Below are 24,747 nucleotides of genomic sequence, written 5' to 3'. Positions count from 1 at the left end.
TTTTATTAGGGGCTCATACAACTGTTATCCCAATCCATACACACATCAATTGTGTAAAGCGCATTTGTACATCATTTCTCAAAACATTTTCTCTCCACATTATTTTTTTAAAGTGTTGTCATGACTGTAAAATCTGACGGTTAACCATGCAGGACAAAGACAGTAAAGGAAGGAACACACTTTCCTGGTAAAATGCATTACTAAGCCTCTTGGGAGTTTGCTACACACTTGAGACTAGTGTAGCCTAATAATGAACATCTCTTTCCCTCTCTATGAAAATGCATTAAATGCAGGAAATAACTTAATGCCAGTAGGTGCATGATGATCTCTGTTAGAACTCTCAAATAAATCACATCCATTTGCACTATGAGGTGAAATTATAGGTATAGGGGATGTAACACATGGATTGAATTCTGTAAATAAAAGTAACTGAAAACCTTGAGATAGCTTTCTTCACCACATTTGCTTATGCACCCATGTGACTTCAGCGATAGTGTTGGGAACGTGAGCATCACGGAATGCCAGTTTAATTGAACAAAGTGTTTTTGCATTGAGGGAGGCCTTGAGTGGAGGCCTAATGTCCACCTGCTACCTTAATACTAAACCTAAAAATATATGCACATAGATGTATTTTCCCACTATCATATATAAATATATTTACCTCTATAAAGGTCCTTTGTCTCCTAGTTCTTTCTTTCCTCTATTTCCTTTGACTTTCCTCTTATCCCACTATCATGCTCAGCCTTCATTTGGATTTCAGTAATTCCTCTCGGTTACATTACTCTTGACCAAGCGCTACCAGGCCTCTTACACCCTCCTTGCCACTGATTTTGGATCACTTGTTGCTCCCTTGTCCCTGGGTTTGTTAACACCACTTCCTATCCCCCACCTCCCTCTCTCCCATGTCTCCCGGAACAGTCGGTCCTGTTGTTTTTTCCTCGAGATTGTTTATCTAGCCTATCTTATCTAGATAGACCTGTAGAGATAATAATATGCACAAAAACAAAACAGCAAAATGAAGCCACAAAAGAGAACAAAACAACAACAACAAAAAATCAAGGACAAAACAAAAAGAAAAGCCTGTAAATAGTTCAAGGTCTGTTTGTTGAACTTTAGGAGTGTTTTCAGGTCGAGTAAAATGGGGTGCCACACCCTGGCCCCAAAGTCTATTTTTGGTATTCCTTTGGGACTTCCTTGCTCTGCTTCCTTTGCTGTTCTGTTGCATGCCCTTAGTGTTTTGCCTAGGTGTAGTAGGGTCAGATCCAGCAGAATTCCCACACTGTGTCTCCAGTGTTGTCTCCTGTAGGCTAATGGGTCAGTGAGGGATGTCATGTCTGGTAGGGGGGTTAGCCATATGGTCCTCTCTGTGCATTGGCTGGTCTGAGCTGGGTAAACCAGCGGCCATCTAGCTCAGAAGCACAAAGCCCACATGGGAGAAGGACACTAGTCCGTGTGATCACGAGATATCGAAGGGATTAGGTATCAGGCATCACAGAACAAACAATCATATCATTGTTAATGAGGTGGAGTGCGGAGTGGGGACCCAAAGTCCAACTGTGGGCAACTGGACATCCCTTTACAGAAGGGTCTCAGGGAGGAGATGAGCCAGTCAGGGTGCAGGGTAGCAACGATGAAACACACAACTTTCTTCTAGTTCCTAAATGCTTCCTCCCCCCACTCGCCCCCCACTGCCTTATCATGATCCCAATTCTACCTTACAAATCCGGCTGGACTGGAGGATGTACACTGGTACAGATAGGAGCTGGAAACACAGGGAATCCAGGACAAATGATCCCTTCAGGACCAGTGGTGAGAGTAGCGATACTGAGAGGGTGGAGGAAAGGTGAGGGAGAAAGGGGGAACAGATTACAAGGATCTATATACAACCTCCTCCCTGGGGGACAGACAGCAGAGAAGTGGGTGAAGGGAGAAGTCAGATGGTGTAAGATATGACAAAATAATAATAATTTATAAATTATCGAGGGTTCATGGGGGAGGGGGAAGGAGGGAGGAAGGGGAAAAAATGAGGAGCTGATACCAAGTGGAAAGCAAATGTTTTGAGAATGATGATGGAAACATATGTACAAATGTGCTTGACACAATGGATGGATGTATGGATTGTGTTAAGAGTTGTACGAGCACCCAATAAAATGATTTAAAACAAAAAAAGAAGGAAAATAATATTTAGAAACTGATTGTGGTGGCAATTGTACAATATTGTTTGAAATGACTGAACTATAGAATGATACGATGTCTGTATTAACTCTGAATAAAATTTTTTTGGGGAAAAACATGCAAAAAGGAATTCACAGGTGATAAAATAGATTATTAAATAATGTCTAAATAGGGACTAATACCTATTTGAAAATCATTATTTAAAATAAAATCCCTTCTAGTGGTGTTTTAAAATAAGTTTCTAAAAATGTATTATTAAACATTTGCAATACTGTTTTTCTAGCCCTAAAAGAGGGGCTCCTTAACTGAACCCCATACAGGTGCTGTTGTGGGCGTGTCTTTAAAATTCTAAAAGCTCAACTCAAGCTGCAGGATGAACCTGCCTTGTATCTGAATCCCAGGCCAATTCATGATCCTAGGTTAGCTTCCAGTCTGCAGTGTGAAAAACAAAAACAAAATTATGAGTAAACTGTTAATATGATTAGGACAACCTGAAATCAAATTGTGTCAGGTAGAGGTCATAATGAAAAAAGTAAACATTTAAAAATATTTACGCTTCTAAAGTTTCATAATAATTTATTATTTTCATTTTATAAAGGTAGCTGTTCAAGGTAGATTAGAATTAATTCATTTGTGTAACACTGGCTGCAGTGACTGGGCCCCCAAAGTTCCCCATTCCCAAGACCTACATGGGCCACTATTCTGTGCCTATATTCTCATGGTATGTTACCCATAAACTCAGCAAAGAATTATTTGCGGTGATGCTGGCAGTTTGAATATTCAGGCTGAGTTCACGTGCATTATGAATTATGGAGGTGAGTTTCAGAATCGAGGCAGGTCAACTACTGGATTAAAGTAGTAAATATATTTTTTTGTGCCTTCAACATCTATTAGCCAAAACACCACACTAAAATTATAAATACAAATGTTTTCTCCACAATTAGCACAAAATATATTTCTCAAGGTCAGAGAATAAAGCATATTATATTTAACAATCTGCGACTTGATTTATAATATTCTAATATTTGAGATTTCCTTAGCACTGTTGTCTTAGAGACGACAGATGTCATGGGTGGGCCTGTAGTTGAGGGAGTTAAACTTATTAATAAATATGTTTCAAGTTCATTCAAATTTATACCAGTTTCTTAGAAATATATAAATCCAGCAAGTACTTTATCACAGAGCCTTAGAGTTCAAAGGGACTTCTGATCTTATTCCAACTCCCATGCAGATCTCAGTTAGGTGGTCCTGCAGCTTCTATTTAAATACCTTTTGTACGTGGGGCTAGGTAAGTTCTGAGGTAGTCTCTTTTACTCAAGGTAAAGAGATTTGTATTTTTGGAGAAATATAACTCGCTCCCTACCCCCACCCCTGTCCCCCTGCAAGGAAAGCACTAAGTTTAAAAAATATGTTTCCTGGTAAAATATAGATGGATATTGAACAAAGAGAAGAATACATAGATCTTTGAAAATTAAAAAAAAAACTTCTCAGAGTAAAGGAAATATAATAACACTATATAGAGAGTTGTTACCACCTGTCTGTCAGTGTCCCATACTGTGGTGGTTTGCATGTTGCTACAATGCTCCAAAATGTCATCAGTATTTCAGATATTAGCAGGGCCACGCATAGAGGACAGGTTTCAATGCAGTGTCCAAAGTAAGACAGACTAGAGAGAGAGGCCTAATATTCTCCTTCCAAAAATTAGCGAGTGAAATCCCAGAAAGACAAGGGGATGGGCCTTGGACTAGAACTACTAATGACTTTAAGGGGTGTGTTAGTTAGGTTTATTGTGTCTACTAGGTTTCCATAGGAACATGTGGGTGGGGTTCAATCAGGTTGCAGCTTGACTGGAAGGCAACAAGATAAATGGCTTTCCAAGGCTGGCCCCCTTCTTTCTCTCTCCGTGGTGATTCGACTAGCATGCTGCTCGTTGAGCTAGTTCTTTGCCTCAACCATGTGTGTACTACCGTTGGGCCAAGCCAACCCGTGGATCACGTCACCTTGCTATGCATTGCTAAAGCTTGAGGCTCCTTCCAAACCTGCTTTGCCACGCTGTGGGTGGCTTTCCACCAGCTGCTCCAAAGAAGAAAAATCGGGCTATCTACTCCCATACAGAGTTACAGCCTGGGAAACTGACAGGGGCAGTTCCAACCTGGCCTATAGCGTATCTATGGGTCAGTATCATCTCCACAGCAGTGAGGTGTGTTGTTTTAACCTAGTGGCACTCCTTTTGTAGCACTCTATCAGAAAGTACTGTATTGTGATCTATTGGGATTTCGCTAGCTAATTTTTGGAAGATTACTAGACCTCTCTTTCTAGTCTGTCTTAGTTTGGATACTCCACTGAAACCTGTCCTCTATGGGTGGCCCTGCTATGATTTGAAATACTGATGGCAGTTTTAGCATTGTAGCAACATGCAAACCACCACAGTATGGGAAACTGACAGACAGGTGGTAGGAATTCTGCTGGTGGATCTCGTCACCCTGAGTCCATCACCAGAGCTCGGGACCCCCACAGGGCCTGCTTTGCTATGCTTCCTGGCTACTGACTGTGGCAACAATCTGCTCTCTGCTGCCTGCCGGGATGACTCTCTCGGTCTTACTTGTGTTGCCTGAGACAGACTCCACTGTCCGCTTCACTTACCTAAACATTTATTTATTTATTTAATGTTTAATAAATATGTATTTTTCTATTCCTCTTACAGCTATTATAACAATGCTTAGTACAGTTAGATCAGGCATGATTATACAATTGCTGCCACCATCATTTCAAAACATGTTCTTTCTTCTTTCACTCTTTAATGTCAGTTCCCTTTTACTCCTGCTCTCCTCCACTCCACCCACCAGGAACCCTTGTTATTATAATAAATATTTATTACGTCAACTCATAAACATTTGGTAATAGTTCAATTATTTTGGTGGCAATTATGCAAGGAAAAATACTGAAAAAAATTTAGGGTACAATTTCATAAATACCCGACAGGGTAAATTATATGAAAACAGCGAGAACTTACACTTGAAGAACTGTCCTTGGGTCTCCAACTTCACCTCCATCACCAATTGTCAAGGTATCATATCCAATCTCTAGATCAAATTCCTCAAAATTTATCTGGATTACCTATCAAAAAAGCAGAAAGGGACATCTGAAATGTATTATATATAATTATAAATAATAAAAAACAAAACAAAGCAAATGAAATTACTGGAGACACATTTAAAATATATATGTAAACAAAATTATGAAAACTAACTTTTCCCACTAGTAGACTTATCTTTATTACACAGGTATAACTCTTAATGTACTATATTGGACTTAGATGTATTGTGCTTCACCGATAAGTCTTTCTCAGAAGTTGAAGGATTGTGGAAGCCATATGTGAAGCAAGACAATAGGTGTCATTTTTACAACAGCACATGCTCCTTTCACGTCTGTCACATTTTGGTAATTCTCACTGTATTTTGACTTTTCAGAAGGCTGGTGCCCCTCTGCTGCATGCCATGGTCTCAGTGCGCGGTGTGCTGGGCCTCGCTGCTTCCTCCGCCTCTTCAGATCGGGCTCTCGCAAGTGCGTCACTAGTGGCTTGTCTTTCTTGATGGCCGCAGGACTCCGCTTCCTGCTTCTGAGATGGCCCACTTTTACTGAAATTGCAAGACTGTTCCACACCCATATGAGGATCCTTTATATCGGTTTTGCATGTTCACACACAGTAAATTGGTGGGAGTCCAAAAGACTATGGCTAGAAGGGCTGTCGCCTGTAATTTCATGCCATTCCAGTCTGAAATGGAACCTACATCAGCTCCAGGTATGTTTCTCTATGTGGATTTCATCTCAGGGCGGCAGTTATTATCATATTATGTCTTAATTTCAATCTGCATCCTCACATGACATTTATTTGATGTGCTGTATACATTCTGTAATATGTTTTCAGTGAACTGACTAGGTTTCTGTTTATAGAATATTTTTATCTGAAACATTTGAAGCATGATTAATGCAAATCTACTTTGAGAAGGCTTTATAAAAAGGTACAAGTTGGTAGCAAGTGGTTTTCCATATATTTGCATATATTTTTGGAAAGCTGAAATGGAAAAATCAGTGTGCTATTTTCATTAAATAGTAAGGCTTAAAAAATGTTGGAGCTAAATTTGAGTCTAGATTACAGATTTAACAGTATCAGGTTTTTTGTATGTGACAGAATTCCTCAAATATATTAAAATATACTGGTAAAACATAGAGCAAAATATTTTGGGAGATAGATTATACCATAGCATATAAATCAATACTATTCCTCACTAATGTACCGTCACATACTTAAAACACTGTCTATAAGATATTCAAAAATTCATCTCCAATTGAATTGCAATGCTTAAATAAAGAGTCTAATATATCCATTGCCATGAGGTCAACTCTATGTGGGATTTCCAAGGATGATAGTCTCACTTTTCTCCTAAGGAGCCAATGATGGTTTTGAATCACTGATCTTATAGTGAACTATTAAATGCTTATTCAGCAATGCCACTAGGACTTCTGGAATCTGATATTTAAAATAATACAATTAAGAATCAGTACATCAATACATTCCATAAATGCAATCCTCTTTATGGGCATGTCTGAATAACAATACGAACAAGCTATGATAAAGCGTCAGAAGATTTCAAGCTTGGCTCATGACGGTTGTGGCGCCTTCTGCTTAACGAATCCTGTTGCTATAGTGATTATACCGTGCGCTGCTAACATTGAGGCCAGCTGTTTGAACTTACCAACTGCTCTGCAGAAGAAAGATGAGGCTTTTTACTCCCAAAAACATTAACAGTCCCAGAAACACAAAGGGGTAGTTCTACTCTGTCTAATAGGATCACTCTGAGTTGGAATTGACTGAAGGGCAGTGGGTTTGATTTGGTTTGGGGGCTATACACTAACTCATAAAGGAAATGAATACTATGAAATGATAAATTAAAAAGGCTCAGCTTTAACCTTTTCACAATCATTTGTTATAATTATATCATAAATAATATTAATAATATGTACTTTATATCATGACTTATTTTACATAAATTGCAGTTACCAATTGAAAAAACATGCAACTTTCTTGGCTACTTACTAATTATATATTAGTACTGACTAAGAAGTTAGTGTTTTAGCTAAGTTTAAACATCGTACATTTAAAGCACTAAATTACAAGTTACAAGTCATATTAGAACTGTTTGACTTATTTTACACACAGTTAACTATAAATACTTCTGATTGATAATTACCTGTGAGGGGATATTTAGGTTAAGCTGTTTCTTTCTTTTTAATTAGTGTAAGCAATGCAATTATTAACAATACTGAATATATTCTTATTCAAATTTGCAAGTATATATCTAGGTGATATACTTATGCATGAAATTTCTGTATCATGCCAAGCAATAATTGAGTTTCATAAATTGTGCAATAAAGTTTTCTAAACTGTTTACAGGCTTTTAGGTTTTTATTACATGTGTATGTGTATGTTAGATTCAATGTCTAACAATTTAGAAGATGTAAAAGGAGTTTATATTTTGCATGTTACATTACTTAATAACTCAAGAATCTTTTAAAATACTTATTTGACATTTATGGTCTTTATTTCTGTGAAATTATTATTTGTCTTTTCTACTATTGCTATGCTGAACTGGTTATCTTTTTATTGATTGCAGAGATTATTTATATTAGTGTATCCCAATTTATTTCTCAAAATATCCATGAAAAATTTTAGTACTTCCAAGCCACAGGAGGCAAACAGCTGAGGCCGCTTATATTGGAACTTCTTGGCCCAGGCCTTGCCCAGTCACACAATGAATCAGTGTCTTATTTTCACCTGTAATCTAGAAGTTTAACACATTGGATTTGACTCTCCCGCTGAGAAAAAGAAAACAAAACCTCTTACAACTGGAGCAAGAAGGAAAGCTATGATAAATGGGAATTGTCAAGGATTTCGTTCTTCTTGGATAAGCAAATCATGCCCCTGTAAACAATAGTCAAGAAATCAAATGCTGTATTAGGATATATATTGTTCCAGAAAACCTATGACTCTCATTCTCAGTGAATATTATTGTAAATTTCCCTGATAATTAACACCCATTGCTTGTGTAAATAGCAACTAGCCATGAAAGGATTGATTCTGTATGAGTGACGTATTCAGGTTCTGTGATACGGAGTTAGCCTACTTGGCCCAATATCCCTGTCTCAACAGGGCTTTAGAAAGTTAGCACAGGGGCAAAGCAAGACAATATTAATGGAAGTTCATTATGCCCCAGAGGGGATGATTGATAAGACTCTCTACTATAAATTAACAAGGAAGTTTTGAAAGGGAGTCAAAGGTAGATTTAAAAAAAATCTGGGATTGGGTTTTGGGCTCACACTAAATCTTAGCTCCAATTTAAGAACAAATCATGGCCCTGCTCCATACTCGCCCTCAGGAAGGGAACACAGAGATATGTGTGCTATAGAAAAATGTGGTGATGAAATTAGATAGTAACCCGCTATCAGATAAAATAGTGTCTGGGGTCTTAAAGGCTTGTCTTCAAACAAGCAGTCATCTGAGATGTCAACTAAGTACACGTAGAAGAAGCACACTGTCATCAGTCACTGAAGGATTGTAAATCATATAATCCGAAGTCCAAGGATAGATCAGTATCAGAACATAAATTGTGAGAATCTAGGTTGCAGAAGGCTAAGGATGACAGTGGGAGCCCAGGATACATGTGTGGGAACTACATAGGAAATAAGTCAGAGTGATCTCCCTCTATCTATAATTGAAGGAGGGAGGGAGAGTGGTTACTAAACCGAGTGCATTGGAGAAATGAGTATGGGAGCTCAAAGAGAGAAACTGGACTTCAACACTTAAAACTTTGTCAGTTGATACACCCTCTGATGCCTGCTTGATCTGATCTGGTTTTCAACATTTTCTGTATTTTTGGTTAGTTTGTTCATATTAGGGGTTATCTCAGAAGTGTTGAATAAGGGTTTGGGTGGGGGGTGTATAGTTGAGGGATGAGGGTCCAAGGGAGATGATGTCAAGGAGCTCAGAAAGGGAAAGAATGTTTGAAAACTGATTGTGGCAGCAATTGTACAATACTGCTTGATCTGATTGAACTATGGAATGATATATGTATTAACTCACAATTAATAATAAATTAATTTTTAAAGGATCAAATGCATTAGGTAACTCTGCTGCAAAAGATCTCTTTAAAGTGGTAACGAGCAGAGGGATCTCACTTCAAGGACTAGTTGTACCTGACACAGGCCATGGTATTAGCAATCACTTCATACGCTTGTGAAGGCAGGGCAATGAACAAGGAAGGTTACCGTAAATGGACATATTCAAGCTGTGATGTTGACAAAGAATACTAAATACAGAATGGACTACCCGGACATACAAATCTAAATTGAACAAGAATACAACCAGAATGCTCCTTGGAAGTGGAAACGTTGAGACTTCTTTTTGCTTCGGACATCATTTCAAAGGCCAACTGCTTGAGATAAATATTTTATATTTGGTCGAGTGTCACTGAAAAAGGAGACCCGGGGTGAAATAGAATGACTCAGTACATACAACTATCGGATCAAGCATAGCAATGGTTAGAAGGTTGGCAAAGAACGACAGAAGGTTTTTTTCTGTTAGATATAATGTGTTGAGTCAAAGAAAACTGGAGAGCAACCATAAAAAAACAAAAAACAAGAATTGAGATTTGCTTTATATATTCTAAATATCCATTCTTTACGTCTCATATGTGTTATCGTATCATTTTCAAGTTTATAGATTTTTTTATCGTGTTAAATCTCTTGATAAAAGGAATGATTCGGTTTAGTGGAATAGAATGTACTATGTTATGATTACTCCTTCTGGGTTGTCTGTGATCCATGAACTTACAGGTATTCTCTTCAAAATGTCATCTTTTATAAACTGACATTTAAAAAAATATCAGCTATCTGGTTCTGAGATAGTCCCCAAGATTCCTATGCCTGGTATATGCAGTCTGTATAATCCTCTCCACACAAGGGTGGCAGGACATGTGAATGTGGTGGGATGCAATACTAGTGGCTAGTGTTATTAGCTTACTTACATGTTAAATGCAAGAGAATGTTGCAGATATAATTAAAGTCTACAAACAGGTTCTTTGAGACAGATTATTTTTGATGGGCCTGATCAATTGAATTCTAAAGGAGAATTGTGTAGAAAAGAAGGCAGAACATCAGCCTGTGTGATCACGAGGTGCCGAAGGGATCAGTTATCTGACATCAAAGAACAAAAAATCATAACATTTTGTGCTCACCTCCATGATACGATCGCTGAAGACAAATGGGTGCATAAGCAAATGTGGCGAAGAAAGCTGATGGTGCCCAGCTATCAAAAGGTACAGCATCTGGGGTCTTAAAAGCTTGAAGGTAAACAAGTAGCCATCTAGCTCAGAAGCAGCAAAGCCCACATGGAAGAAGCACACTAGCCTGTGCAATCACAAGGTGTTGAAGGGATTAGGTGTAAGGCATCATCAGAACAAAAAATCTTACCATAGTGAATGATGGGGGGAGTGCGGAGTGGAGACCCAGGGCCCATTAGTAGGCCACTGGAGATCCTCTTGCGGAGGGGTCTTGGGGAGGAGATGAGCCAGTTAGGGTGCGATGTAACAACAATGAAAAATACAACTTTCCTCTAGTTCCTAAATGCTCACCCTGCCCCCCCCCACTATCATGATCCGAATTCTACCTTGCAGGCCTGGCTGGACCAGAGGATGTACACTGGTACAGATGGGAACTGGAAACACAGGGAATCCAGGGCGGATGATCCCTTCAGGACCAGTGGTGAGAGTGGCTATACTGGGAAGCTAGAGGGAGAGTGGGTTGGAAAGAGGGAATCGATTACAAGGATCTACATGTGACCTCCTCCCTGGGGGATGGACAACAGAAAAGTGGGTGAGGGGGGACGTCGGACAGGGCAAGATATGACAGAATAGTGATTTGTAGGTTATCGGGGGATCATGGGGGAGGGGGGGATTGAGGAGGGGGCTTAGGTGGAGAGCGGGTGTTTTGGGAGTGATGGCAGCAATGAATGTTCGAATGTGCTTTGCACAGTTGATGTGTGTATGGATTGTGATGAGGGTTGTATGAGCCCCTAATAAAATGACAGGGAAAAAAAGAAGGCAGAAGACACACTGTTGTTAGTCTAAAGAAACAAGCTGCCATGTGGTAGCAAAGCCTGTTTGTTACAGAGACGTTTGGTGTTTTATATTCCTGTTTCTGCTGGCCACGCTTTCTTTGTCCCTTCCCCCACTCCCAAAGAGGGCTGTTATTTAATTATGTCTGCATCTTTGCTCGGGAATGAACTGGTATGGGTATACATTTAATTTTTGATTCCCTTTTTCATTTTTAAGCAGTTCTGATATATTGTGTTCTCTGCTCCAAGGAAAACCATACTTTCTTCCCATTTCATTTCCACCCACTTCTCTTTTCATGTATGTATGTATTGTGCTTGAAGATTTATTTTGCTTTTTTGTCAAATGGCAACATACTGAAAATAAAATCTATCTTGTATGTATCAAGGACCTCTTACTATTTCACTAGAAATAGCCTTCCACTGTACCCAAGTCTCATCTGCCTGAAGAGGAAATTCTATGATCCACTTTACCCGATCCATTTCACAATACATCTAAGAGTATGTTGTAGTTAAAATTAGGAAATGGTTAATTTTATGTGGCTTACAAAACCTAATAGGCTAGAAGACACAAATTGGGTGTCTAATAAATGGTTGATTGACTGATTGCTAGTTTTATGTCAAACCTTTGATATTCATTATTATACAATCATGTCCTAAAGAATTTGGACACCCATTTAATGGTAGATCTTATTTTGCCAGAATTGTAATTTAGATTCATGCATGTATATATTCAACAATGAGAACTCTACTTCATTTTAAATTAAGTGATGAATTAATTACTAACTACTCCATATACTCCCAGATAAGCACTTAACCACTGAGCTGTCACTGACATTTTAGACACTTATAATACTTGAACAGGTTCAATGACATACAATCACTGAGCAGTGAGAACAGTCTGATTGAATTTGCAGAACACTTTCATTTTAATTTGATTCATGTAGGTTTAGTTTTAGCATTATTATTGGAATATCTCCCGAGATGAAATATCTATACTTTCAATTATAAAAACTAGCTTTGCGTTAGTTGGAGTGGCTAATATAGATAAATATAAATAAAACCTCATTGTAGCACCCACAATGATAGTCTTTTAAAATAATATATATATAATGTACAAAATTAAGAAATGCTTTCACAGCTGAAAGGACATAAAGTACAACAGGGAATGTGCATAAATCTCCATTAATTCTAGATTCTCATATAATATGAAGGAAATCCCCTATGTGGCACAAACGGCTAAGCATTTGACTATTATCCAGATGGTAGATGAGTAGAAATCACTCAGAGGTGGCTATCTGGTGTCCAAAGATGTCTTGGAGACCCTGGGGAGCCATTCTAGTCTGTATACATAGGGTTACCACGAGTTAGAATCATCAACAGCAAGAACATTACACGGGAGTGGCAACATGGAAATTTTACCGATTGATGTTCAAGTAATATGGAAATAATATAAAAGTTATTAAAAATCAACAAATAGTTATCAAAGTGTGAATCCCTTCTCTTCATATTTAGTAGGTGGTTAGGTTGAAACATTTAGTGGTGAAATAGGGAAAATATGTATACAAGTACTAATAGATAGGAAAAAAAACTGCGTTTTTGCTTCGTAATCATTAGTGGAGAGGAAAAAAATAACATATTTAGTTCATAGGACTTATTGAAGAAAAACCGAAATAATGAAATATGCTCCTAAGATATTAAATTATTTTTGCCTTGACTTACAGGGAAAAAAGTCTGGGGGGAGGGGGCAGAAATGCAACTTTCTTGACTTCCGTCTGTAGAGGAGTGACTAGTTATAGGCTATGGTTTGTTGAGATTAGGTTATCTCTTTTAATCAGTCAGTTCAGTCAATTAACCTCATGAATTTTAAACATTGGCTTTCTAGAAGTAAGAACTCTTTAAATCGTATTAAATATCAAGTGTTGAGTAGATCTACTTTTCATATGCCTCAAGACCATTTTTCACAGAACATTTCATTAGAACTAGTATAAAATCTATAGCTCATAATTCTTTTTATGTACAGCAGTCAAAAAGGGCTTACCACTCTGACTTATACATCATTATCTTTTATATAGTCATGTGGAATCTCAATTAACTGTGTACATTATATTTGGTACGCATGTTTTAAAATATGTAAAATGAAATAAACTTCGATCTTGTGTGAGGCAGTTTGCTCACGACTATGCATGGATTACTTTATTTTAATCCTAAAAGTATATTCAATGTATACATTATTTTCACCATCTAGAATCTTAATACAATTTTTTGTATTTACATAATTGACAGTCTTGGTAGAAAGCCCAATACATCTTCAAATGTGGGTCAGCTCTCCAATCCCTCCTTCTTTATTGTAACCAGACATCAGTAAAGAAATTTATACTCCTATTATGATTATGTGTCCATTGACTATAAAGCTACAAGATATAAGCAATTTCATTTCGATAAAATGGGGAAACCATGAATCATGTAGCTACTTTGGACTAGTAGTTGTATGCAGCACTGACTTACTTTGGGCTTTCTCTATTAGTGGAAAAATAATGTAATTCCTTTAGGTACTTTTCCCCAGGAGCCCAGTTGATGAGTTAAGTGTAGGGTTGCTAGGCTCAAGGTCAGCAGTTTGAAACCACCAGCCTCTTTGTAGAGAAAGATGAAGATTTCTGCTCCTGTAAAGATGGACAGCCTTTCTTGAGAGCAGAAACGAGAGCATTTGTTCTCTGTCCGTGGGGTTCTGTGAAGGAGAACGGACTCAATGGCAGTATGTGTTTTGTTATTTTATTTTTGATGTCAGGTGGTATCTTTCAAAGCAAATTCAGGAAGTGTGTGTCTGGATGGATAATGGATAACAACAACAACAACACAAAAGTATTACTGTTGACAATTTTGATTGCCAGCTCAATATCCTGGTAGCATAGCTGAGCTTTCCCTTCTCAAGAAAAGAGTGACTTTGCTCAGCAAGACAACTTCTTCTGTACATTCTCAAACTCTGGCCATTCTGGTCTCATTCAGAATACAAGTCTTGGTAGTCAAATTCTATTTGCCAATGGCTCCATATGATATTAGCAAGTATCATTATTTGTTCAAAGGAATCTACAAGGGGCATTTTGGAAAAAGAAAAAAAAGTCATAGAATCAATTGGTTATAGACTCATTTGACACTGGAAGTGAGTGGATCTGTATGTTCTGAATTTAGCTATAGCAGTCATTTGAAAATAAGTAATCTAAGGCGAAAGCCAATTAACAGAAAATAGAAAATGCCAGAGCAAAGATATTTTGTTAGTAGGTACTTTCAAGTAAGGTATGACAAATAGTGACATTATCTATGTGTAAGAGAATGAAACACCACCCAGTCCTGAACCATCCTCACAATTGCTTTTGTTTGAGTTCATTGTTGCAACCACTGTGTCAATCTATCTTTGGGAGGTCCTTCTATTTTTCACTGTTCAGTCACTTTAACAAGCACAAGTCTTCTCTAGGGGCTGTGCATCATGCTTGGTCAAGTAAAGGTGCATATATATATATACATACATATGTACACACATATATATATATATTCAGTATTTTGGACTTATGACCTCAAGGTAGGAACTAGAAAGGAGCAGGACTAATTCCAGCAAAGCCAGCTGGACATAGGGTCCTTATGGGCTCTCTTTTTATATTGGTTACATCTCTGAGCTGTGCTCCTGAAACCATCAACACCATGACACTAATCTAGTGGATCTGACTTGTTACTGTCTTTAGGTGCTATCAAGGCACTTCGTATTCTTTGCGCCCCTTTGTACAACCACAGGAAACACTGCCCATTCTTTCAAAATACTCCCAATTGGTTTCATGTTTGAGTCCATTGTCACTGGGTCAATCCACCTTGTCCAGTTTCTTCCTCTTTTTCACTGCCCCTCCACTTTATGGAGCAGGACGTCCTTCTCAAGGGACTGGTCTCTCCTGACAACATGCCTAAAGTACATGAGTGGTAGTCTCACCATTCTTGCCACCAAAGAGCATTCTGAACCTACTTCTTCCAAGACAGATTTGTTTAATCTTTTGACAGTCTATTGTATTCTCAATATTTTTGCCAGCACCATAATCCAAATGCGATTCTGCAGTTTTCCTTCTTCAGCGTTCCACTTTCACAGGTAAATGAGGATATTGAAAATGCCATGGATTGGGTCAGGGGCATCTTAATCATCAAAGTAATATCCTTGCATTTTAACACTTTAAGCTGATCTGCAGAAGGTTTACCCGATGCAATGTGTCATTTGATCTCTTGACTGCCCTTCCATGAGCAATGGTAGTGGATCCAAGCAAGACCAAATCGTTGAAAACTTCAATTTTTTCTCAGTTTTTCCCCTGATGATTCCCTTTGTTCCAGTCAGGAGGATTTTTGTTTTCATTATATTGAATTGCAATTCACACCGAATACTGCAATCTTTGATTATCATCAGCAACTGTTTTTAGTCCTCCTCACTATTAGTAAGCAAGTTTGGGTCATCTGCATATTACGCATTGTTACTAAATCTTCCTCCAAATCTGATTGCACATTCTTCTTCAAATAATCCAGCTTCTCTGATTATTTTTTCTGCCTACAAATTGAATAAGTAGGGTGAGAGGATGCAAACTTGACCCACAATGTGTTAGTTTGAGTACATTAGAGAAACAAATCCACAGAAACTCATGTAGAAGAGAGAGTTTTCTATAAAGGTTAAGTGCACATCAAGAAAACATCCCAACCCAGTGCTGCCCAAACCCACAAGTCCAACAGTAACCCATATGTCCGACACCAATCCACAAAGTCCTTCTCCATCTCACAAAACACACTCTATGATGCCGACTGCAGGATGAAAATGAAATCAGTGAACGTGTAAGCATCTCAGCGCTGGCAGGGGTCTCCACATGGGTGCTCCAGCACCCAGCACTGCATCAGGGTAGGTCCATGTGGCTTCTCCTCGGGGATGTTTTGCAAGAAGGGAGCCTTGCCAGCTGAAGCATGGAACTGGCTAAGGCAGCTGCATCCTGGTCTGACCATCACAAAGCAAGAGACCTGAGAACTCTAGAGTGAGGCTCACCCAGCCATTTATCTCTATGCCCTTCAAATAACCCCACATGTGTTTATTGGCCAGCTTGGCAAAATAAACTGACTACCTAACACACCTTTCCTGATTTTAAAGCATTCCCTCATTCTCTTCACACAACTGCCTCTTGATCCATGTACAGGTTCTGAATGAGCACAATGAAGTATTCTGGAATTCTCATTCTTCTCAAGGTTATCCATAGTTTGTTAAATTTCACACAATGGAATGCCTTGGCATAGTCAATACAAAACAAGTAAACTTTTTTTCTAGTATTCTGTGCTTTGAGCCAAGATCTGTCTAACATCAACAATGACATCCTTTGTTCAAAGTCCTCTTCTGAATCTGACCTGAACCTCCGGAAACTCCCCATCAGAATATTGTTGCAACCTTGTTGGATGACAAAGTTTACTTTTGCAAGATATCAATGATATTGTTCTATAATTTGCACATTCTGTTAGGTTACCTTTCTTTGAAATGGGTCAAATATTGATATATTCCTGTCAGTTGTTCAACTAGCTGTCTTCCAAATACCTTGGCATAGATGGATAAGTGCTTCCGGGGATTCATTAGCTTGTTGAAACATTTTTATTGGTCTTCCATCAATTTCTTGAGCCTTGTTTTCAGCTAATGCTTTCAGTACAGCTTGGACTTCTTCCTCAAGTACCATTGGCTCTTTATCATATGCTACCTCTTGAAATAGTTGAATGTCAGCTAGTTATTTTGGTGATAAGATTCTGTGCATTTTCTTCCATCTTCAATAAAAAATATAGTCTTTTTTTCCTCTTCAGTTTTTGTCTGCAGCTTGTTTTTTCTTTTATCAAATGGTATATTAAACAAATGTATTTCTTTGTTATTTAAGTCATTTGAATTGAGGTTTCTTGTATATAAGCAGGAAACCTTCTAATGGGTAAATAAGTATAATTAAGCCTCATTTTAAATATATTTTTAAAAATCTTGCCCAAGTATTTTTTCCCACCCTTATTTGGTTAATAAGTGTTTGGACTAAACTTGAAGTCCAGGTTTTCATAGTACCAGAGTTCATGCACTTAGTCGTCAAGCTATTCTGAGTTTCCAGAGAGGCGATCTACAGTTAAGGAAATGCTTTCAATCACACATGTTGCTGATATATAATAAAATGATTTATAAGAATTAGCTTTTGCATTGATCATATGCTTAATGGATTAAATGGTTTTAGCATGGGGAAATCATTTCTAAGTAATAACAATTAATAACTGCATCAGTTTCTGGGGGCAAATAGCGGGACTCTCTACCATGATAAGGAGTCCTGGTACCCTAGTGGGTTATGCATTGGGGTGACAACCACAAGGTCATTAGATGATTCTAGGGGTTGCTCCTATAAAGATTTACAGCTTGTGAACCCCAAAGGAGAAGATCTACTCTGTTTTATAGGGTTATGATGAGTTGGAAATTCCTGGATAGCTGTATTTACCATTCTGAACTACTTTTCCATTCATGGTAAAGACGTTTTTTTTCTTCAAAAATTATCTGAAATCTGACTAAACTTCTCAACATTTCTCTAGGTACTGAGTCCTGCATTAGATATTGCATACTGACATTATGAGTGCAATATTCAAATTGTCCTTTGAAGATATTTAACTAAACAAATTAATCATGTCTTAACATTAATACTAAGCTATATTCATTAAGTAAGGATAATATACTTTTGAGTACAGGCAGAGCCTAGAGTTAAAGATCTATATCTGTTACAGAATATTGTATTATCTTGGACAATTTACTAAACATTTCGAAGTATCTGTTATCTATATAAAAGGCAGCTTAAAAAATTTGTGGAAATGTTTTGTTTTTTTCAATTCCATTTTTCCAAGACCTTCTGGAATCCCCCTTATATTCTATCAATACTGCATATTTCTGACCAATGGCTGGTGAAGGAATGATGCTTGGTAGAAAAAGACCTTCGAGGAGATTAACTAACACAGTGGCTGTAGCAATGCACTCAGCCATAGGAATGAAAGTGAGGTCTGCACAGAACCGGATAGTGTTTAGTCCTTTGTACAAAGGGTCACTATGAGTAGAAATGGATTCTTCTGACACCTAACAACAAGTGGAAGTTCAAGTCAACCAACTGTTGGTGCAATAGTTAATCACTGAGCTGCAAACTGAAAGGTAGTGGGTTCAAATTCAGTGGTAGAGAGACCCAGTGATATGCTGCTGTAGATAGTACAGGCTAGAAAACCCTATGGAATAGTTTTGCCCTGTCACATGGGATCACCATAAAATCCAGTCATACTGCAATGAGTTGATTCAGACGCAGAGAAAGTCTATAGGACAGAACCGAAGTGCACTTTCTGGTTTCCAAGCCTCTCAGGCTTTCTAGCAGCAGATAGACTTATCTTTTTTGCCGGAGCTGCTAGGTTCAAACTGATGACCCAGGGGTTAGCCGCCAAATTCATAACCCACTATCGCCCTCGGCCTCTTATGTTGTTGATGTGATTAGGGGTCGTGGAGTGAGTTGATACTCACAGCAATGCTGTGTACAGCTGAACAAAACACGACCTGCTCCCGCAGCGTCTTCACAACCGCTCTGTCTGAGCCCTTCTCATTGAGGGCCTTTTTAAAAAAATGAAATAATAAAATAAAACATTTTCCTCCCGATTTGTCATTGTTAGGTGTCATTGGGTCTGTCCCTATTCATGAAGACCCTTTGTGCAACGGAACAAACGGTGCCTGGTCTTGAGCCGTTCTCAACCATTGGTCTCATTTTGAGTCTGTGGCTGGCAGCCACTGTTTCAATCCATCTGGTGGAGGATCTTGCTCTTTTATGTTGTCCCTCTACTTTGCCAGGCATTCTGCTCTTCTCTAGGGACAGGTCTCCCCTGTGCATCTTTCCAAAGGACATGAGATGTACTCCTATCCTTTACCTTCCTCAGGTGTAGTCTTGAATGCTAACAAGTCACTCGAACATTAATATCCACTTTTTGTTGGCAGTTGAAGAAATTGAGAGTACATAATGTGCATACATATAAAATACACAAAATTTAATTAAGCTGAAGGTATGTAATCCTTTGTTACACAATAAATCTGGCAATCAAAGTCCAGTGCAGTAGATTATATATTCTATGTAACATGTATATATGGGGTATGAAAGGTGGCACAGTGGAAAGAGGAATGCTTTGTGTTTTTAAATCACAGATTATGAGGCAAGAGGTGATAGCAAGGAAAAGTAGAAAGAGAAGCAGGAATTAGACACAGGCTGAGGGTTTTCAATTTTATCTTGTACATAAGCAGGAATTTAGAGTATTGAGGAGAGCTTGTAAAGGGTTGTATAAACCTTTTTATATACTTATGTTGGTAGCAGGAAGTAATCTGGATTTAACTCAAACAGAGCTATGTTATAGGAATCAAGGAATTAGTTTTGTTGTGAAAGAATGTGAAAAAAGAATTGATTCAGTCAAGAATTTTTTATGCAGAATAACAATGATTGCACTATTGATTTTCTTGGTTCATTTTTCATATATACAAAAGCACTAATCAAAGATCCACACAAAGCTCTTTTCCTTACAATTTGATGATATCAAATTAATTGACTAATCTAATTCCAATGGAACAAATTTTGAAGTTCATTTATATTAAAAATTCTATATTTCAGAAAAATCCCAAATTACATGGCCTCTGTGATACGTGTGGTATAGTATATGTATTCTAGATGTATATGGATAAGGGTTATTCAATAATTCAATAAATGTCTACAAAGTAATGATCGTAATTCGATAATCTTTATAAAAGGAAGCATATCAAGTAAATTGATAGGGATGTTGTGAACTAGGCAAATATTATAAGGTATGAAAGACTTGTAGTCTGCTGCAAGGAAATGCATCACTTATTCACTTGAAAGTAACCTCATTTAAAGGAAGCAATTAATCTCCTCATCTGGAAAGATTATCTATTGCAATATTACTTAGGTGGTTTATTGCGGAAGATAAATCCCAAGACTCCGAACTAAACCATTCAGTAGTGAGAAGTGCCAGCTCTGGGAATTCTCTAGGCTCATCCACTTTACTGCCAACATCAGGTTAATAGTTACAACTCTTACAAGGGTTCATGTTTCAGAGAAAGAGGTGGAGCAGAGTCTGGGGACACAGGAAAATATTGATGGAATGATAAAAAAATAAAACTAAACTAAAAGCTTTTATGTCTTCTGTACATAAGTACAGAAGTACACTGGACTTCTCCTTCAGGGATTGCTTGTGTGTAACAATGACAAATGAAATATGGCACTACAAATGTTTCACAGAAGAAAAGAAGCTACATAAAATGAAAACTACATTAAATATTAAATCCATAACATGAAAGTATGAAATCATTCGTTCTTTTCTGTCATTTATTTATGCTTAGCTACTGGAAGGTATAATTTGTTTCAGAACACATAAATAATTGACTTGAATTTTTACAATTTGAAGAAAATGCCTTGTAGATATTATTAGATTTAGTATGCTATTCATTACAAATGTGTACATCCTGTTGTGTTGGAAAACAAATAGAAATGAAGCTTATTAGAAAATAATTCAACAAAAAGCACTCCTTTTCTACTTCTGTCTCATTGGGAGCCATAATATTTTTCATCTCTAAATTGGCTAGCTCAGTTCAGGTTACTTATTTATGGACCTATCACCTATCTACATATATCTCCATTTATCTATCTGAATCTCTATTTATCTTATGAAAAAATCTTTTAATTATGGTTTCTTAGGAAAGTGTAGGGTTTCTTCAAAATGATTAACCACATGATGTTGGTAGTGAGACTCAGCTATTATATACTTTTATATACAATGAATCATGCAGTGAGTTCTAATTCTACTCCTAGTTTATACTCATTAATTTATTGATGACACTAAACCAGTTACTGACAGTAGCCCTGTTGCTCATATTTACGTGGACTCAGAGCAACACTATAGGATATAGAAGAGCTGCTTCACAGGTTTCCAAGGCGGCATCTTTATAGGTGTCTACGACCATATCCTTCTCCCACCGAGCATCTAGTGGATTCAAACTGTTAACCTTTCTGTTCAAAGCCAAATGTTTAATCACTATCCTACCAGGGCTCCTATAAAACTAAAGGAGAAAGTGTTAGCATCTTAAGCCATGGTCCTTGCTGTTAACTTTATTTTTATTTGTGAATTGTTTTAAGAATAATCATTAAATAATGAATCTTCATCAATAGATATCTATTAAATTTGATTTAACTACAAAATTCTCCCCCTGAAATAGCCTCTAAACAAGACAAAGTTAAAGATCAGTAGAATTCACATGCCAACAAACCCACTGCTCGTCAGAGCTATCCCTGGAACCAGTAATAGAATAACTGTGAAAAAGTAGTAACACTACGTTTTCCTGTTTTTTGAACTGTACTTCAATTAATAAGCCTCTAGTGTAAGTTCTGATTGCTTTGTTAAAACATTAATCTGACAATACAATTCACTACCTAAAAACTCCGGTACTCAGACAGATGTATCACTGAGAAGCTTTCTCTGCAGCCAGGACTTATGGATAGCTGGTGAAAGGCACGTCCTTTCCTTTGGCATCAACCTATGAACCTGTATGAACTGGAATCCTTGTCGCATTACCCTTTAAATGAATCTTGTACGCAAACAAGCAGACAACCTTGCATTATATAAAGTTGTTATAACACTCATGTGCATTATGGTGTATTATAAAGAACAATAGAAAATGGCAAGGTAATAGAAATGATGAATGCGGTCGGTGATGGAGGAGGTGAAGAGGTTAACACTTGAGTGATAACTGAATAAAATGCAAGCATGGCCACTTAGGTTTTGTTTGTTTTTTTAATCAATGGCTTCTCATTATATGAAGTGGTTTCAAAAACGATTGTAGAAAATGGAATTAAACGAGAATGACTATTTCCACAATGTTTTTAAAGCTCCTTACATATTTGGATGAATCTTACAGGCTCCAGATCATCAGAGCCTTACTTCCCCTCTTCAGGTTTTGTTTCTACCGTTCTTTGCCCTCCTCTGTTTCCCCCAAACCTAGGGTTCACTTGTATTTTCCAGGAGACCCAGGGTCTTCACTGACGTTCAAAACCCTACTGCTGGCGCAGACAATCTCCTCTGCATTGCTAGCTCCCAGTCATCCTTCAGATACTGGCTCGAATGTGCAAGGAGACATGAAACATTGTTGACCATGATGTCTGTCACATATATAGCAGTAGTATTGATGGTACTAATAGTACTTTTGTTTTCCTAATGCATGGCTTCTTACTTGATAGTTAAAAAGAACATCGCTTCTTCACTTACAAGTTTTGGAATAAGTCGGTGTAATAGAGAGTGTCATACTTCCCCCCAATATTCCATTTAGCCCTTCTTTCACGGGTAAATCTCTAGGGGGTATCTAGTTGATTAAAATCAATATCATACTTTGCATTCTCTCTTGAAGCTGAATATGAGTGCTTGAGTAGGTTCTGATTAAAAAACGCTATCAGTGGAAGTGATCTTTAGCTGCTTTCAGAAACTTTCTTGACATGATTTGGTTATTTCTTCGCTCTCCTTTTGATCACTTACTCCAACTGCAGTACCCTAAGGCTCATTTGCTACCCTGCTGACTCCCACTTCGGTATTTTTCCATTGCTTACGTAGGCTATTTCCACATTTGTTTTCCCACCTAGAGCCACCAATTTCCAAATTTTGGCAGGCTGCTGCGCATGCCCATAACGAATACTGGTGGGAAGTTCCCTAGCTGTTCGTCCTCCAGTCACTGCGTGCAGTTGTAATGAGATGCACAGAATCGCCCACCTACTCATAGCGATAGCTAACTCCCAGTTGCCGGCTTATAATAAAGCTTCTCATTTGACCAGTTTGGTGTGGTCCCAATGCACTAGGAACCAGGTACAGCACAACCTGTGCCTGGGATGTGCTTGACACTGTGAGCAGGTGAAGGGATGCTAGTTTGTGCTCCAAAAGGCCTGTATTTAAACTAAGTAAGCATCCCCCAAAGTATCCTTGGGTTGTCTTGGAAGACACCCACCTGCTGCAGGTAACCTGGGTAACTGGCATAAAAAGAGCCCCCCAAGGGTCTCCATAGCTGTCCCTTCCAGTGCAGTGGCCACTGGTGGAAACAGTATTGTTTTCTTCCAGTCCTTTCAACTAACCCCATCCACCAGCCCCCGACTCTGGCAAATACACGGGTATTTATCAGTTTGGATCTGGGTCAGTATTTTTATCTCTCAGTGCCTACATAGAGGGAGTCTCTCTGTCTTTTGGACTTGAGATCAAACAACTGGCAAGAGAGTCAGGAGATCAAGAACCCCCCAGAACCATTGGGGACATCCCAGCATGACCATCAGCCACAGAGCTGTCCTTCAGTGACACTGTGAGGATCCCGAGGACCAGTAAGGGAGTATGGGGATGTCTAGAAGACACTAGAAGAATAGTTAGGACTCTTGAATGAAGGAGGGAATATTAAGGTTAAGAAAAATCTCAAAGCACTGGTCCCTGAGGAAGCCTACCTCCTTTCATAAATTGTTTGTGTCACCATGGATGTGTTGCCTTGACTAGCATGTTTTGCTTTATATCTAGATTCTAATATTCATTACAATGGGTATACGGAATTCACAGACAATCTTCATGATTAGAGGGCTTGTTAAGGAAGTAAACCGGTGGTAATGTGAGAACTGAGCAGGATACTATTGTTCATCTGGACTTACTACAAGGTTCTTTCAGGTCTGCCAATAAATGTCAAAAGAGGCATACCATTCGACTGCATGTGTTAACCCAAAGGCCTTCAGATCACTTGCCTGAGGAGCACGAGGAAACCACAGCCAATGGGGTCGTGTTAACCTGTGATCCAACATGTGGTTCTGCAGTTTGTGGCACATGTGAGCTCATGAGGATGGATGCTCAAGGACACAGGGGCCTGGATTACCAGTCAAAGTCTTGGGTGGTGTGTGCTCAAGCATGACTAAGTTGCTCCCCACAGCAGTGATGGATGAGGTTCAAGTCTATACCGGACTCAGTAAAATAAGAGGTACAGACTCTTAGGTCCAGTCTGTAAAATGACTACCTTCCTTCCCTTGTTTAAAAACTTCCAGTCAGGACAGTGTGCAGGATCCTTCCTGTCTAAATGAAAATGTACTGTCCGGAAGGCTTATACATGTGACGGATTCTTTGTCCTTTCTCTCACGCTCCTGTTCTTGCTCTCAACCCCTGCTCTTCTCTCTGGTTCTTTCCCTCCACTTCTACTAGGTTGCGGGGGGTGGGGGGTGGGGGGTGTAGAAAGCATTGTAGTAACAATCAGATTTTACTGAGTGTCCTCTAGATAGCCCAAACAACAGTCACTGAGCTCA

The 24,747-nt window shown here is 38.4% G+C and overlaps 1 protein-coding gene across 2 annotated transcripts in view; it reads right to left on the bottom strand.

The window, feature by feature from the left end:
• Positions 1-24,747, bottom strand: part of CSMD3 (CUB and Sushi multiple domains 3) — a 1,328,144-nt gene that overhangs the window by 641,031 nt on the left and 662,366 nt on the right. For both annotated transcript variants that reach the window (XM_045286022.1, XM_030887469.2), the window contains one exon: positions 5,189-5,292. In XM_045286022.1, coding sequence (XP_045141957.1) covers positions 5,189-5,292 — 104 coding nt within the window. The remainder of the gene's footprint in view (positions 1-5,188; positions 5,293-24,747) is intronic.

The sequence above is a fragment of the Echinops telfairi genome, unplaced genomic scaffold, assembly GCF_000313985.2.
Source record: "Echinops telfairi isolate 266 unplaced genomic scaffold, ASM31398v2 ScPeMD7_1;HRSCAF=3_0, whole genome shotgun sequence".
Taxonomy (NCBI): Eukaryota; Metazoa; Chordata; class Mammalia; order Afrosoricida; family Tenrecidae; genus Echinops; species Echinops telfairi.
This window is presented reverse-complemented; position numbering and strand designations above follow the sequence as displayed.